The following is a 15,387-nucleotide window of genomic DNA, read 5'->3' on the forward strand; positions in this document are numbered from 1 at the left end:
GACAGCCAGAGCTACACAGAGAGACCCTGTCTCAAAAAAAAAAAAAAAAAAACTAAAAAAGAAAAATGTTTAGAAGAACATTTATTTATTTTATATGTGTGTGCCGTGGCACTTGGTAAAGTTCTCAGGACCCTTATAGGAGCTGATTTTCGTCTTCTCCCATATGGGTTCCAGGAACTGACCTCAGGTGGTCAGGTTTGGTGGCAAGCACCTTTACCTACTGGGTCATCTTGCAGGCCATCTTTCTTTTTAGTATGAGGCAAGGTCTTACCAAGGCTGACCTTGAACTTACTCAGTAGCCTGAGCGGACTACTGCTTCAGACAACACAGGAACCAATAACTGTCTGCCTATTTGAGATTTCCTAGGAAAAAACTGAGTCTGGACATGGTGAGCTGGTGCAGGAGGCCATGGGTCTCTATGAGTTCCAGGCCAGCCAGACCTATAGAGGGAGATCTTGCCTCAAAAGAAAAGAAAAAGAAAACTATGGATTTGGGGGTGGTCCCTTGGAAGTGGTGAAATCCACAGGAAGGGACTCTTGGGGGCGGGTGGAACAAGTCAATAGGTCACACCCCTGACACGGGGCCCAGGATTGGAGGCTGGCGAGGGGTGAGGGTGAGCAGGAGGGCATGGTTTTGCAGGCACTCACAGTGCGGGAGGAGGCAGGCGCTGAGGGAGACGTGAGGGACACCATCTCCTGAATGGCAAGGCGCAGCTTGAGCCTGTGCAGGGGATTGCTGATGCCAATTTCCCTCTGGATCTCCGTGTCTGACAGGTTGGCCATGATGGCGCCGCTCTTGACATTGGCCCGACAGGCAGCCACGTACCACGCAGGCATGCCCACCCAGAGCTGAGGCCATGAGAAGATGAGAATGTGGAGGAGTCAGTGGAGAGAGAGACAGATGGAGAAGGTTCGCAGGCAAAGACACAGAAGCGGTAAGACATGTGGGAGAAGAGAGGAGAAGACAGGAAGACAAGGGATGAATAGAGACAGATGGAAAGACAGACACAAAGACAGACAGTCGGCAGAGACCAGGAGAGACCCGAAGAGACACAGAGAGAGGGCAAGGACATAAGGAAGAGGAAGTAGCTTTCCTAAGAGCCTCAGGTCCTGACCTCCCCTCCCACCCTACTTCTGGGCTTCTCTAGAGCGGAATCAACCAGCCCTGGATAGCACGACGGTCAGAGGGTCGAGGATAAAGGCCTGGTACAGTGGCTCAGGCTTGTAATCACGGCACTCAAGAGTCTGAGGCAGAAGGATTGCCATGAGTCTGAGGCTCCCCAGGGCTACAGAGTGAGAACCTGAGTTAATTACATAAAAACAAAGCAAAACAAACAAACAAAACACAAAAACCTGAAAGGGGGTTGATTAGTAACTCTACATGAAGGGTTATTTCAATGACAAAGTACCTCCAGCCAGGAGACCACGGTGGGACCATCCCAGGCAGCAAAAGGTAGGCCCTGGCGACAGGCCTCTTCCAGAAGCTCGTGCCTAGCAGAGAAGGTAGGCAGGGGCTGTGAATCCTTCCCATGGATCTCTCAAGCAGGCACACAGCGAAAGTGTGGACCTGTCACACAGGCACACAGTGAAAGCGTGGACTCTCAAAGGCACACAGCGAAAGCGTGGACTCACACAGGCACACAGCGAAAATGTGGACTCTCACAGGCACACAGTGAAAGCGTGGACTCTCACGGGCACACAGCCAAAGCGTGGACTCTCACAGGCACACAGCAAAAGCATGGACTATCACAGGCACACAGCGAAAGCGTGGACTCTCACGGGCACACAGCAAAAGCGTGGACTCTCACAGGCACACAGCAAAAGCATGGACTATCACAGGCACACAGCGAAAGCGTGGACTCTCACACAGGCACACAGCGAAAGCGTGGACTCTCACAGGTACACAGCGAAAGCATGGACCTGTCACACAGGCACACAGCAAAAGCATGGACTATCACAGGCACACAGCGAAAGCGTGGACTCTCACACAGGCACACAGCGAAAGCGTGGACTCTCACACAGGCACACAGCGAGAGCGTGGACCTGTCACACAGGCACACAGCGAAAGTGTGGACTCTCACACAGGCACACAGCGAGAGCGTGGACCTGTCACACAGGCACACAGAGAAAGCGTGGACTCTCACAGGCACACAATGGGAGTGTGGACTCTCACAGGCACACAGCAAAAGCGTGGACTCTCGCAGGCACACAGCGAAAGCGTGGACTCTCACACAGGCACACAGCGAGAGCGTGGACCTGTCACACAGGCACACAGCGAAAGCGTGGACTCTCACAGGCACACAGTGGGAGTGTGGACTCTCACAGGCACACAGCCAAAGCGTGGACTCTCACAGGCACACAGCCAAAGCGTGGACCTGTCACACAGGCACACAGCGAAAGCGTGGACCTGTCACACAGGCACACAGCGAAAGCGTGGACTCTCACACAGACACACAGCGAAAGCGTGGACTCTCACAGGCACACAGCGAAAGCGTGGACTCTCACAGGCACACAGCGAAAGCGTGGACCTGTCACACAGGCACACAGCGAGAGCGTGGACTCTCACAGGCACACAGCGAAAGCGTGGACTCTCACGGGCACACAGCAAAAGCGTGGACTCTCACGGGCACACAGCAAAAGCGTGGACTCTCACAGGCACACAGCGAAAGCGTGGACTATCACAGGCACACAGCGAAAGCGTGGACTCTCATAGGCACACAGCGAAAGCGTGGACCTGTCACGCAGGCACACAGCGAAAGCGTGGACTCACACAGACACACAGTGAAAGCGTGGACTCTCACACAGAGACACTGCGAAAGCATCTTGGTAAGGCACCAAATGTGACTCTCCTCAACCCACCTTCCCTGCCCAGACAACAAATCAGGGAAGCTGGGAAGCATGTTCAGGGTCACTCAATCTCAGCAGTATCCACGCCCACCCCAAACCCCAGAACACTTACTTCCTCTTGTTCCTCCTGTCCTTATCTCCTGGGCCAGTCAGCTTGGACAGCCCCAGAGGGTCAGTGGCCAGTGTTTCATCAGAGGGTGTCCCAGCTGGAGGCAAGGAAGCTCAAAGTCAGTGATGGGTCAGGCAGGGTCAGGGGGGTGTGCTAGCTCAGGCCTCACATCCCCGACACTGGAGAGACAGGAATCAGCTCAAGGCCATCCTATGCTACAGAGCACAGAGCAGGCCAGTCAGGGTAACAGGCTTGGCATGCTGCCGCCGCTGCTGCATGCCTTTGATTCCATCTCTTGGGAGGCAGAAGGAGTCTCTTGGGAGGCAGAAGTGGGGGGCTCTGTAGACCCAAGTCTAGCTTGGTCTACATAGAGCATTCTAGGACAGCCAGGGCTACATAAGAAAAGTGGAAGGAAAAAAAAAAGTGGAAGGAGAGAACTGACTTAATAAGACTGTCCTCCGACTTCCATATATAGCCAGAACACACGGAGAATGATGATACAAATTTTAATTTTTTTAAAAAAAGAGTAGGGCTGGAGAGATGGCTCAGAGGTTAAGAGCACTGACTGCTCTTCCAGAGGACCTGAGTTCAATTCCCAGCAACCACAAGGTGGCTCACAATCATCTGTAATGAGATCTGGCGCCCTCCTCTGGCCTGCAGGCAGAGCACTGAGAATAATGTATACATAATAAATAAATAAATCTTTAAAAAAAAAAAGAGCAGGGAGCACAGCGGTGGCGCCTGCCTTTAATCCTAGCACTTGGGGGTAGAGGCAGGTAGAGCTCTGTGAGTTCAAGGCCAGCCTGGTCTACAGAGTGAATTCCAGGACAGTCAGGGCTGTTACACAGAGAGACCCTGACTCAAAAAAGAAAAAAGCAGGGGCTATAGCTTGATGGCAGAGTACTTCCCTAGCATGCATGAGGACCTAGGTTCAATTTCCAGTTCAATTTCCCAGTATTACCAAACAAAGAAAGAAGTTAATTTCTAGCAATGAGAAGGTGGGCGGGGGAGAAAGGCAGGGAGGGAGAAGAGGAAGGTTGATGTTATAATACTTAACCCAGAGAAACACTTTCCCGGCCTGGGGGTCCCATCCGACCCTTCTCTTTCTTGCCAAAGAGCCGACCTATGGATGACTTGATGCTCTTCTTTTTGGGGGCTTTGTGGAGGGAATCTGGGGTGCCCTCACTAGAGAGAAAGGACAGAGCCTGAGATGGACACCATCCCCCCAAGTCTTTGTCCTGTCCCTATTCTCAACCCACATCCATGCTGACCTTCCCCGGGGAGGAGCCCCATCTTCTAGGGACCCAGCCTGCAGTGCCAAAGCCTGGGTCATCCTCTCAAGACGGGCAGAGCGGGGAGTAGGTGGTGGGGTGTCTCCTGGAATGGCTGGGCCCTCCCCTCGTGGAGCACCAGCTTCCTCCTTGGAGACATGGTTCTGGGGACAGAGACAGATGCAGGATTAGCTTGGGGGTTTGAGAATGTGTCTAAGTTCTCCCTTGCTTGGGCACTGACTTGAAGATAGGGTAGCCTAGGTCAAATGGGGGTGTAAAGGCAGTGACCATGGTGCCCTGGAACTGGACAGCCAGAGATACACAGAGAAAGCCTGTCTCGAAAAGAAAAAACAAAAACAAACAAACAAACAAAAAACAAACAAAAGCTAAACATAACACATAAAACAAGTCAAAACAGGATCACTGAGAAGGATCAGTGAGTAAAGAACTTGCTACCAAGCCTGGTGACCTGAGCCCACTCACCAAGATGCATGTGTTAGGGGACACCCAAGTGCTACAAATTGTCCTGACCTCCCCGAGGAGTACTAAGGCATGCTCACACATGTGCGCGCACACACACACACACACACACACACACACACACACGTTTCCAGAAATCAGCCTTCCTTTTGTCCTTTGGGACTTAGGCCACGCATGCTTCTGGAATCCACTGTGCAAAAGCTCTGGGAGCTATTTGTGGTAAGTTTTTTTTTCCTGACCTCTCCTACCTACACTGGGCTGGGATGACAGAGAATACTCACGGTCTTCTCGGTTCCCTCCCGGGCAGGACTGGGGGGTGCCAGACGAGGGGTGGAATGGCCAGAGCTGGGAGGTGAGGGGCTGGCTAGGGTGGAAGTGGTGAGGGAGGGCGGCAGTGAGCAGCTGCTACGGTACCGGCCCAGTGAGTCAAGGCCAGAACTGGACACCCGGCTCTCCAGCTCTTCTGCACGCTGCTCTGTAGTCTCTTTCTCTTCTTGGATTAGCCTGGGAAGGAGAAAGAAGACCAGTGCAGGGTGGAGGGGTGAGGAGTCACAAATCCCAAGTGGCCAGAAAATCTGCAGAGGGGAGGACGGTGTGGCTCAGAACCGTGAAGTGACTTAAGATTGTTTTAGTGGACCGCTTGTCCATGGTTGCAGGGGCTCAAGGGGGAGGCAAGAAATCCTGAGAGTCTCAAGAAATCACTGAAGGATTGGGGCTGAATAGTTGTCATTTCTATCAATTAGAAGAAGTTAGCCAAACAGTTACAGTAAAGTCATAAAAAGGCTTAGGAGTGTAGCTCAGAGGTAGAACACCTGCCTAGTATCCCCCAGTGAGGGGCTCGGGTATAGCTCAGTGGTAGAGCCCTGCCTAGAATCCCCCGTGAGGGGCTGGGGTGTAGCTCACTGGTAGAGCCCTGCCTAGAATCCCCCAGTGAGGGGTTGGGGTGTGGCTCAGTGGTAGAGCCCTGCCTAGAATCCCCCAGTGAGGGGCTGGGGTGTGACTTAGCACTAGAGGCCTCACTTGGCATACACAAGGCCCTGGATTCAATCCCCAATACTACAAATTATAATTTTAAAGATAATATCACTACAGGAAAGAGACAGTGTCCCAAGAACTGCTAGAGCAAAATGCTAAAATCGGGGTGAAATCAAGGTCAATCAAAGTAGGTGTAGAAGGTAATGAATCCATTCAGTTTGGGAGCACAGATGAATAACGTCTGAGTTAGAATGTGATTGTGTTAATCTCATTTCCTGGGAGACAGGGAGAATGTGTGACTACAGAATCGTCAAAGCAGGCACTGTCTGGAGAATCTGCGAGGTTCCTGAAAGCGCTGCTGTCAGCTGGAAACTCGGTAGGTGCAGAGTTGGATTCAGTCTTTCATTTCTCTCTTTCCGTGTGTGTGCGTGTCGTGTGGCACGCATGTGTGCATGCATGCTTTTGCATGTGTGTGCGCACACGCATGTGTGTGCATCTGTGTGGCATGCATGTGTGCATGCATGCTTTTGCATGTGTGTGTACACGCATGTGTGCATCTGTGTGGCACGCATGTGTGCATGCATGCTTTTGCATGTGTGTGTACACGCATGTGTGCATCTGTGTGACACGCATGTGTGCATCTGTGTGACACGCATGTGTGCATGCATGCTTTTGCATGTGTGTGTACACGCATGTGTGCATCTGTGTGGCACGCATGTGTGCATGCATGCTTTTGCATGTGTGTACACACATGTGTGTGCATCTGTGTGACACGCATATGTGCATGCATGCTTTGCATTGTGTATGTGCACACACGTGTGCGTGTCTTTTGGCATGCATGTGTGCATGCATGGTTTTGCATGCATATGTGCACACGTGTGCATGTGCATTTGTGTGGCATGCATGTGTGCATGCATGCTTTTGCATGTGTGCGTCTGTGTGGCATGCATGTGTATGCACACGTGTGTGTGTCTGTGTGGCACGCATGTGTGTGTGTGTGCGTGCTTTTGCATGTGGGTGGGCACAGTGTGTGGATGTGAATGCATACAGAGAGACCTGAGGCCAGACTCACCAAAGGTCACTCTTCTACTTATTCACTGAGCCAGCATCTCTCAGCCAAACATATCTTGTTGATATAGCTAGTCTTAGTAGCCAGCTTCTGGAGGAGCCCATTTCTGTCTTCAGAGGCTGAAATTTCAAATGATTCACCTAGCCTGCATGGCATTTATATGTGTTCCGAGGGACCTGAACTCCAGTCCTCAAGCGTGGCAAATACATTAACCAATGAGCCATCTTCCCAAACCCTTCTTTCCTTTCAATCTTTTGCTTGTTTTTTGTTTTTCGAGACAGGGTTTCTCTGTGTTTCTCTGGCTGTCCTGAAACTTGCTTTGTAGACCAGACTGTCCTTGAACTCAGAGAGATCCACCTGCCTCTGCAGTGAATTCCCCTGAGTGTGGAATTAGAGGCATGTGCCACCATCGCCTGGCTTCAATCTTTCTTTCTTTCTTTCTTTCTTTCTTTCTTTCTTTCTTCTTTCTTTCTTTCTTTCTTTCTTTCTTTCTTTCTTTCTTTCTACTTATTTCCTAGCCCTCTTCCTTCCTTCCCTCCTTTCTCTTTCTTTCCCTTTCTTCTTTCTTTGCTTTTCCATCTTAGGGATGGAACTGAGGGCCTGCAGATGCTTAGTAAATGGTCTACCAAGGGACCTACACTCCCAGCCCAGCTGAGGTTCTGGATTGCTGTGTGAGGGTAGGATCTGTGGGTGGGTTTGCTATTGTTGGGACTGTATGTTGAGATTCCTGCCGTATCAGGAGGTTCTAGGACACAGTCATATGGAGCTGTGGCCGTCTGAATATTTCTCCTGCCCTGAGCTGAAGGTTGGTGCTTTGCGCCCATTCCCGTGTGCGTGCTGGCTCAGGAACACTGACGCAGATGATGGGATGGTTCCTGGGTATGGAATATCGTCTGGGAGAACCACTTGACAGAAATGGGAGAGCAGTCAGGCTTAGAGAAAGGGGTGGGGCAGACTCTAGGGAGCATCGGGGCTGTGGGGACAAACTGGGCAAGACACAGCACACTTGGCTTGGGACTCACTTGATCTCCTTGTTGATGGCTTCCAACTGCTCTTGAAGCATGATGGCCAGCGTCTGCACGTCAGCTTGCCCACTGGGGGACAGCAACTCAGCCCCGAACATCCCCTCAGCCTCCTCCTCATCTGAGCCATCGAGCTCTCCAGGAAATGGAGGAGGGATGGACCCGGCAGGGGCAGATCGATCCCAGTCCTGCTCCTGTGGATGAGGACTGAGGTTGGCACCTGCCTTTGCCCACATTCCTGACCCACCTGCACCCCACACTTCTTCTCTGGACCCTTCCTTTTTTTTGCAGTATGGTGGTGGAGCCAGGGCGTCAGCCACTCCCAGCTTCAGGTGACCTAGCTCATAGCTCTTCTCTTGACAGGTCTTTCTCGGACCTAAGAGATGGCTCAATGGGTAAAATCCCTGTTGCACAAGTCTGGTGACCCAAGCTCATTCTTCAGATCCCATGTGAAGGTGGGAGGAATGGAACGAGTCCACAGAGACGTCCTCTGACCTCCACAGCCGTGGTGTGGCATGCACGCCCCAACAATGAGTTGTCTTGTTGTTGCTTTGGCTACGCGTTGTTTATCTGACACAGGGTTTCTCTGTTGTAGCCCTTGATGTCCTGGAACTTGCTCTGTAGACCAGGCTGGCCTCAAACTCACAGAGCTCTGACTGTCTTGAGTGCTGGGGTTAAAGACATATGCCTCTTCTTTTTAAGAAATATTTATTTAGCCGGGCAGCGGTGGCGCACACTTTTAATTCCAGCACTCGGGAGGCAGAAGCAGGTGGTTCTCTGTGAGTTTAAGACCAGCCTGGTCTACAGAGTGAGTTCCAGGACAACAGGCACCAAAGCTACAGAGAAACCCTGTCTCAAAAAAAAAAAAAAAAAAAAATATATATATATATATATATATATACTGTATATATATGTGTGTGTGTATAATTTATGTAAGTGTTTTGCTGCCTGCATGTGTGTAATGTATGTATGTGCACCATGCGCATGCATGGTTCCCACAGAAGCCAGAAGAGGGCAGAGGAACACCAGAATGGAACTTACAGATGTCACCGTGAGGATGAACTTGAGACCTCTGGTAGGAAAGTAGACATTTTTAACCACTGAGCCATCTCTCCGGCCTTCCTTCTTCTTCTTAATGTGTACCTATGCAGAAGCTGCAGCCCCATGTCACTGGTCACGTGATTCTCCTGAATCTCTGTTTTCTTTTTAACATATTGTTTCGTGTGTGGTGGTGGGTGTGCGTGTGTCATGGTGTGCAAGTAGATGTCAGAGGACAGCTTTGGGGACTCAGGTCTGTCCTTCCACCACTTCGGGCCTGGCCTTGAACTCAGACCACGAGGCTAAGCTGCAAACGCCGCGACCTACTGAGCCGTCTTGCTGGCTCCACCTTACTTCTTTTTCTGTTGTTGTTTGTTTTTTGTTTTAGACAGGATCTCAATGTGTTAACCTTGTTGGCCTGGAACACAGAGACCCACCTGCCCAAGAGTCCTGAAGGCCCAGCCCTACCTTATATTTTGAGACATAGTCTCTCACTGAACCTGGAGCTCCCTATTGAGGCTGGCTGACCACAGGCTTCAAAGATCCTCCTGTCTACACCTCCCCCGAGCTGAGACAACAGGCACACTCCACCGCATCTGGCTTGTTACATGCATGCTGAAGCCTGGGAAGTCGGCGTTGGTGTGTACACGGCAAGTGTTTTGCTGCATGTGCTTCTCCACAGCATGAGTCTCTTAGTGGCTCACCTAACCGTCGCGAAGCCATGCCTACACCCATGACTGCCCCGCACCCAGCCAGCTTCTTCTCTTCACCCGGCCTCACCCCCCTGGCTTCTCCACTCTTCCCTCATCCATATGCTCACCATGTAAATCACAGGAGGAGATGCGATGTGCGGGCGGTACCCGGTGGTATTGGAGGCCAGGAGGGAAGGCAGTGAGTCAGAGGGATGCGTCCTTCATCCCAGCATCCTCCCTGAGCTGCCCGGATCCAGCTGCCCCCCCAGCTCTGCCCACTGCCCCTCAGTCCAGGCCCCACATCCTCCCTGAGCTGCCCGGATCCAGCTGTCCCCCATTACTGCCCACTGCCCCTCAGTCCAGGCCCCACATCCTCCCTGAGCTGCCCAGATCCAGCTGACCCCCAGCTCTGCCCACTGCCCCTCAGTCCAGGCCCCACATCCTCCCTGAGCTGCCTGGACCCAGCTATCCCCTAGCACTGCCCACTGCCCCTCAGTCCAGGCCCCAGAGGGGGCTGCTGACCTTGGAAGACTCATCCTTGGCCCCTGACCAGCGTCCCCTCTTGCCTGCCCGGCCACTGGCAGCTCCGTAAGGATCCAGAGGGGCACCAGAAGGTAAAGTTGGTGCCTGGGAGTAACGGAGCTCCAGGGCACTGCCAGGGAGAGACCTGTGAACATAGGAAGGGTAGTTAAGAACCCAGGGGCCAGACATGAGATAGAGGTTAGGGGGTCACAGGAACAGGCCAGCCTGGGCTAGGGGTGGCAATAATTGGACTTAGTAGGTTATTTTAAAATGAAATTGAACTGGGCAGTGGTGGCACATCCATTTTAATCCTAGCACTCAGGAGGCAGAGGCAGAGGCAGGTGAGTCTCTCTGTGAGTTCTAGGCCAGCCTGGTCTACAGAGAAAATTCCAGGTCACCCAGGGCTACAAAGAGAAACACTGGGAAAACAAAACAAAACAAAAAGGGAAAGAGAGAGAGAGAGAGAAGGAATTGGGTATGAAACATTTGGGGGAGTTTGGGGGAGAGTTAGGAGTATATATGACCAAGACATATGTATGAACTTGTCAAATAATGGATTTTTTTTTTATTTTTCGAGACAGGGTTTCTCCGTAGCTTTTGGAGCCTTCCAGAACTAGCTCTTGTAGACCAGGCTGGCCTCAAACTCCCAGAGATCCGCCTGCCTCTGCCTCCCGAGTGCTGGGATTAAAGGCGAGCGCCACCACCACCCGGCTGTAAATATTCTTTTGTTTGTTTGTTTGTTTGTTTTTTCAAGACAGGGTTTCTCCATAGCTTTTGGTTCCTGTCCTGGAACTAGCTCTTGTAGACCAGGCTGGCCTCGAACTCACAAAGATCCGCCTGCCTCTGCCTCCCGAGTGCTGGGATTAAAAGGCGTGCACCACCACCGCCCGGCCGGCCTTAAATATTCTTAAATAGGGGCTGGAGAGATGGCTCAGAGGTTAGGAGCATTGCCTGTTCTTCCAAAGGTCCTGAGTTCAATTCCCAGCAACCACATGGTGGCTCACAACCATCTGTAATGAGATCTGTGCCCTCTTCTGGCCTGCGGGCATATACACTGACAGAATATTGTATACATAATAAATAAATAAATAAAAATATTCTTAAATAAACAAAATTGAATGAAGCTGGACCTGAAGTGTAAGGTTGCAGTCTCAACTACTTGGGAAGAATCACAGGTTCAAAGCCAGGCCAGGCAAGTTAGTGAGATTCTGTCTCAAAAGGAAAGTAAAAGTCGGGCGATGGTGGCGCACGCCTTTAATCCCAGCACTCGGGAGGCAGAGGCAGGCGGATCTCTGTGAGTTTGAGACCAGCCTGGTCTACAGAGCTAGTTCCAGGACAGACTCCAAAGCCACAGAGAAACCCTGTCTAGAAAAACCAAAAAAAAAAAAAAAAAAAAAAAAAAAAAAGGAAAGTAAAAAGAGACTGGAGATATACAGGGTAGAGTTGAGAATCCCCCAGTGAGGGTGGAGGTGTGGTCAGAGGTCTCTACCCTGCTTAGAATCCCCCAGTGGTCAGAGGTCTCTACCCTGCTTAGAATCCCCCAGCGAGGGGGTGGGGTGTGGTCAGAGGTCTCTACCCTGCCTAGAATCCCCCAGCGAGGGGGTGGGGTGTGGTCAGAGGTCTCTACCCTGCCTAGAATCCCCCAGCGAGGGGGTGGGGTGTGGTCAGAGGTCTCTATCCTACCTAGAATCCCCCAGCGAGGGGGTGGGGTGTGGTCAGAGGTCTCTACCCTGCCTAGAATCCCCCAGCGAGGGGGTGGGGTGTGGTCAGAGGTCTCTACCCTGCCTAGAATCCCCCAGCGAGGGGGTGGGGTGTGGCTTGATGACAGCACACAGGAAGCCCTGGGTTTTGATCCCCAGTACTATAAAAATTAAAAAGTAAGGGATGAGCAGCTGAGAGTAAGGAGTGGAGATGAAGGGATGAACTTGACTATCGGGGCTCCCTAGGAAAGGACAGGAGGGCTTCCCTCACCGGGAATAGGAGGAGGGTGGCCTTCCCCGTAGCTGGTCAATCTCCATCTGCATTCGTTCCATCTCAGCCAAGAGCTGCTCCTAGGGAGAGGAGGCGGGCAGAGCTATGGGGTGAGATTCTGGTGCTCTGAGGAGAGGCTGCTCAATAACTTCCCCACCGAGTCCCAGGCTCCCACCTTGTTCAGCAGTAGCTCGTCTTGAAGCTTCTTCATGTTAGCAATCTCCTCGCTCAAGGAGTTCTGTGGGGACAGGGATGAAATGGGAGGGCGAGGCTGGGATGGAGGGGTTGTGACCTAGCAAAATTCTGCTCTTGGAATGTTCAAGAAAAATGGTGCCTTCAGTCAGTCAGAGTCTGCGTGTAGGGAGGTGTCAGATGACAGATCTGAGGAAGATGTATGGGCCCCAGAATGACAGCTAGAGACACCCGGGTTGTCAAAGGCCTAGGACGAGTGGGGAGCACACCTTCTCCTCCAGCGCACCCATGCGTTCCTTGAGGTGAAGCTGCAAGCGTTCATTGGATTCGCTCAACAGCTTGTCCACTGTCTCTGACAGTCGTTTATTATGGTCATCATTCATCTTCTCCCTCTGCCGGGCCTGAGCAAGGGACAGGGCAGAGACGTCAAGCCTTCCCCTATTATTGCCCTTCCCCGAAGCCCTCCTCCTCTCATCTCGCCTCCCACCTAGCTTGGCCTCATCTAAGCTCACTCCTAACCCACCCCTCATTCCAACCAATGCCTCTGACGCACGCCCCAGCTCAGCCCCGCCCACTGTCCTGCTCCTCTAAGCCCCCCTCTTCATGTAAATCTCACCCAGCCTTGACCCCATCTAAGCCCCGCTCCCTCGTTTTAGTACCTCCCCCTCACTACACCCCATCTCCCATCTATATCCCACTCAACCATGTACTCAGCTAACACAACCCCTGGACCCCAACCCCAGCTCCTTCATCTAAGTTCCTGTCCTCACTCTCAGGCTCTTTAAGTCCGGCCCTCACAGAAGTTCCACCTAACCCATTCCCTCCGCTAGATTCCTCCCAATCACACCGCCTCACGTAAGCCTCATACTCCGCACCTAGCACCTTCACGTGAGCCCGGAAAGCTCTGCCATTCATCTTAGTCCCTACTAGCTCACTCCCTCAGTAAGCCTTGCCCCGGCTGGCTCATCTAACACACACACACACACACACACACACACGCTTCCAAGTCCTGCTTCTCATGCAAACCCCTCCCCTGATAAAAACCTAGTCTTTCATCATCTAAACCATATCCCTCAGGTAAATCCTACCAGGCCACACCCTCAGACAAGCCCCGCCCCCACCTCACAGCGAGCTCCATTGGTTCTCTTGGCTCCCTTACCCGCTGCAGCTCCTGGTTCTTCTCCTCCAGCTGTGCCTCCAGCTGCCGAAGCCGTTCTTCAAAGTTTCCATGGCGTTCTTCAGCCTAGGGGACAGGACCCGTGGAGTCTGACTTGATTCCACCAAGATGCCTTGGAGATCCTGGTCCCGCCCCTGCACCCCTGACCCCGCCCCTGCCAGGCTGTCACCTTGTTCAAAGCAGCCACACGCTGTGCCAGCTGAGCCTCTATCTCTGGCAAGGTTTCAGCCTTCTGCAGGGTCTGCTGGAGCTTCTGCTTGGCGTCGTCCAGCCACTCGGCCAGCTGACGGCTCTTCTCTTCACTCTAAGAGAGAAACAGGCAGAAATGCCGAGGGGCTCCTTTACCCAGCATCCTCTCATGGTCTCTTGCTGGTGGCTCTCACCTGTCGGTACAGCGACTCTTTGCTGGCCAACTCGTTCTCCAGCTTGTCGTTGGCATCATGTAAAGACGTGGCCTCACGCTGGGCACTCAGGTAGCGCTTCTCCAGCGTCGTGATGCGCTCTTCCATATCCTCCCGCTGAGCCAGGGCCTAAAGACAGTGTGAGGAGATGTGTGGACTACAACTCCCAGAAAGGCTTGTGGTGGCAGAGGCTGAGACAAGGCATGGCAAGGGTTTATGGAAAATAAGCTCCTTGCCCCATTGTGCATCATCGCTTTTCAGACAGTCTGGCTTAGACCCTCCCATGAAGATGATGGAAAGCTCAGGGCCTTGCAGTGCCACCTTCATGTAACCCCAACAAGTAGGGGGCAAGAGGACTGAGAGTGGGAGGTCAGTCAAGTTCAAGGCCTGCCTGGGATACGTAGGCAAGTAAAAGGCCAAAGGCTTATGGGATGCGGTCTCCACTCAAGCCCACTCAGTGTAACACTGTTAGTATCACAGAGTACTTGCTGGCATCTCTCTGGACAGTTCATGCCCACTCTCAAAGAGGCTAGCACAAGCTTAGACTCCCAGGAAAGATGTGCTAGATCAGGGGGAGATAGGCATGCCTGGGGCTGGTGCGAGGGCTGGTAGCAGGAAACAGCCCTGCTAAGGGGAAATAAAAAATCCATGTTCCCATTCACTGTCGTCAAGTATCCAGCCCAGCAGAGCCTAGTATGCAGAAGTCTGAGGCAGAAGGCCATGACTGCACAGCCAAGCTGGGCAAGTTACCCTGTTTCAAAAAGGAAAGCAGCAGGCGGGGTGGAGCTTGACTGCAGAGCTACTGCCCAGTATCCCTCCTGAGAGGCTGGGATGACTCAGAAGAAAGTACCTGCCAATAAGAATCTGGGACCATGGCTCAGAAGTAGATAGATCCTGGGCCTAAGGGATGTGATATCCTGGGTTCTATCACCATGGTAACACAGTAAAAAGGTGGGAAGGGCCACACTGCCACAGGCAAACACTCAGATCAGTCCCATTGTGCAGCTGAGGAGACTGAGTCCAGGTCCCATCATCCTCAAACTCAATTACTCTCCAAGGGTTGGGAGAAGGTCAGGGCAGGGGGACAGAGAGCGGCTCTCCAGGGGCTCCACCTCACCTCCTTGAGGTCTCGTTGCAGCTTGGAGTTAGCTTCCTCGGCCTTACCCAGCTCGCGGTGAGCAGTGCCCAGCTCCTCCTCCAGCTGGCTCATCTGACGGCACAGCACCGCCAGGCGCTCCCGCAGCTGGCACACCTCTGCCCGCTGCCGCTCCAGGGCCTCCTCCAGCTCTGCCGTGCGCCGGCTGGAGTCTCCAACAGGACCCAGGCCATTAGCAAGGGTCTGGAGAGAGAGAGGAAGGAAGAGAACCCAAAATGCAGAGCAGGGTTGATCAGCTACCACAGGGCAGGGGATGGGAAGGGGAACCAGAGACCAGTAAGGGCCTTGTAGACCAGAGTCCAAAAGGGTCTGTCACTGACGGCCAAAGACGTTAGCTAGGTGACCAGTAAAGCTGTTCGGGGTTCAGGTGTCATTAGGCCAAACATTAAAGAGACCATCAGGAGCTGATGAAATGGTTCGGCCACCAAGCCTGACGACCTTAGTTCAGCCTCCAGGACTCACGTCA

General features: G+C 52.6%; 1 protein-coding gene across 3 annotated transcripts in view; it reads right to left on the bottom strand.

Annotated features, from left to right (window-relative positions):
* Ppfia3 (PPFI scaffold protein A3) overlaps positions 1-15,387 on the bottom strand; it is a 29,871-nt gene that overhangs the window by 5,317 nt on the left and 9,167 nt on the right. For all 3 annotated transcript variants that reach the window (XM_075953047.1, XM_075953049.1, XM_075953048.1), the window contains exons 7-21: positions 14,883-15,104; positions 13,748-13,894; positions 13,534-13,668; positions 13,347-13,430; positions 12,457-12,588; positions 12,171-12,233; positions 11,996-12,075; positions 10,025-10,169; positions 7,773-7,960; positions 4,988-5,210; positions 4,227-4,390; positions 4,013-4,140; positions 2,959-3,052; positions 1,409-1,490; positions 648-848 (exon numbers count right to left, since the gene is read on the bottom strand). In XM_075953047.1, the coding sequence (XP_075809162.1) occupies positions 648-848; positions 1,409-1,490; positions 2,959-3,052; positions 4,013-4,140; positions 4,227-4,390; positions 4,988-5,210; positions 7,773-7,960; positions 10,025-10,169; positions 11,996-12,075; positions 12,171-12,233; positions 12,457-12,588; positions 13,347-13,430; positions 13,534-13,668; positions 13,748-13,894; positions 14,883-15,104 (2,088 nt within the window). The remainder of the gene's footprint in view (positions 1-647; positions 849-1,408; positions 1,491-2,958; positions 3,053-4,012; positions 4,141-4,226; positions 4,391-4,987; positions 5,211-7,772; positions 7,961-10,024; positions 10,170-11,995; positions 12,076-12,170; positions 12,234-12,456; positions 12,589-13,346; positions 13,431-13,533; positions 13,669-13,747; positions 13,895-14,882; positions 15,105-15,387) is intronic.

This window comes from Microtus pennsylvanicus, chromosome 18, assembly GCF_037038515.1.
Source record: "Microtus pennsylvanicus isolate mMicPen1 chromosome 18, mMicPen1.hap1, whole genome shotgun sequence".
In the NCBI taxonomy this organism is placed as follows: Eukaryota; Metazoa; Chordata; class Mammalia; order Rodentia; family Cricetidae; genus Microtus; species Microtus pennsylvanicus.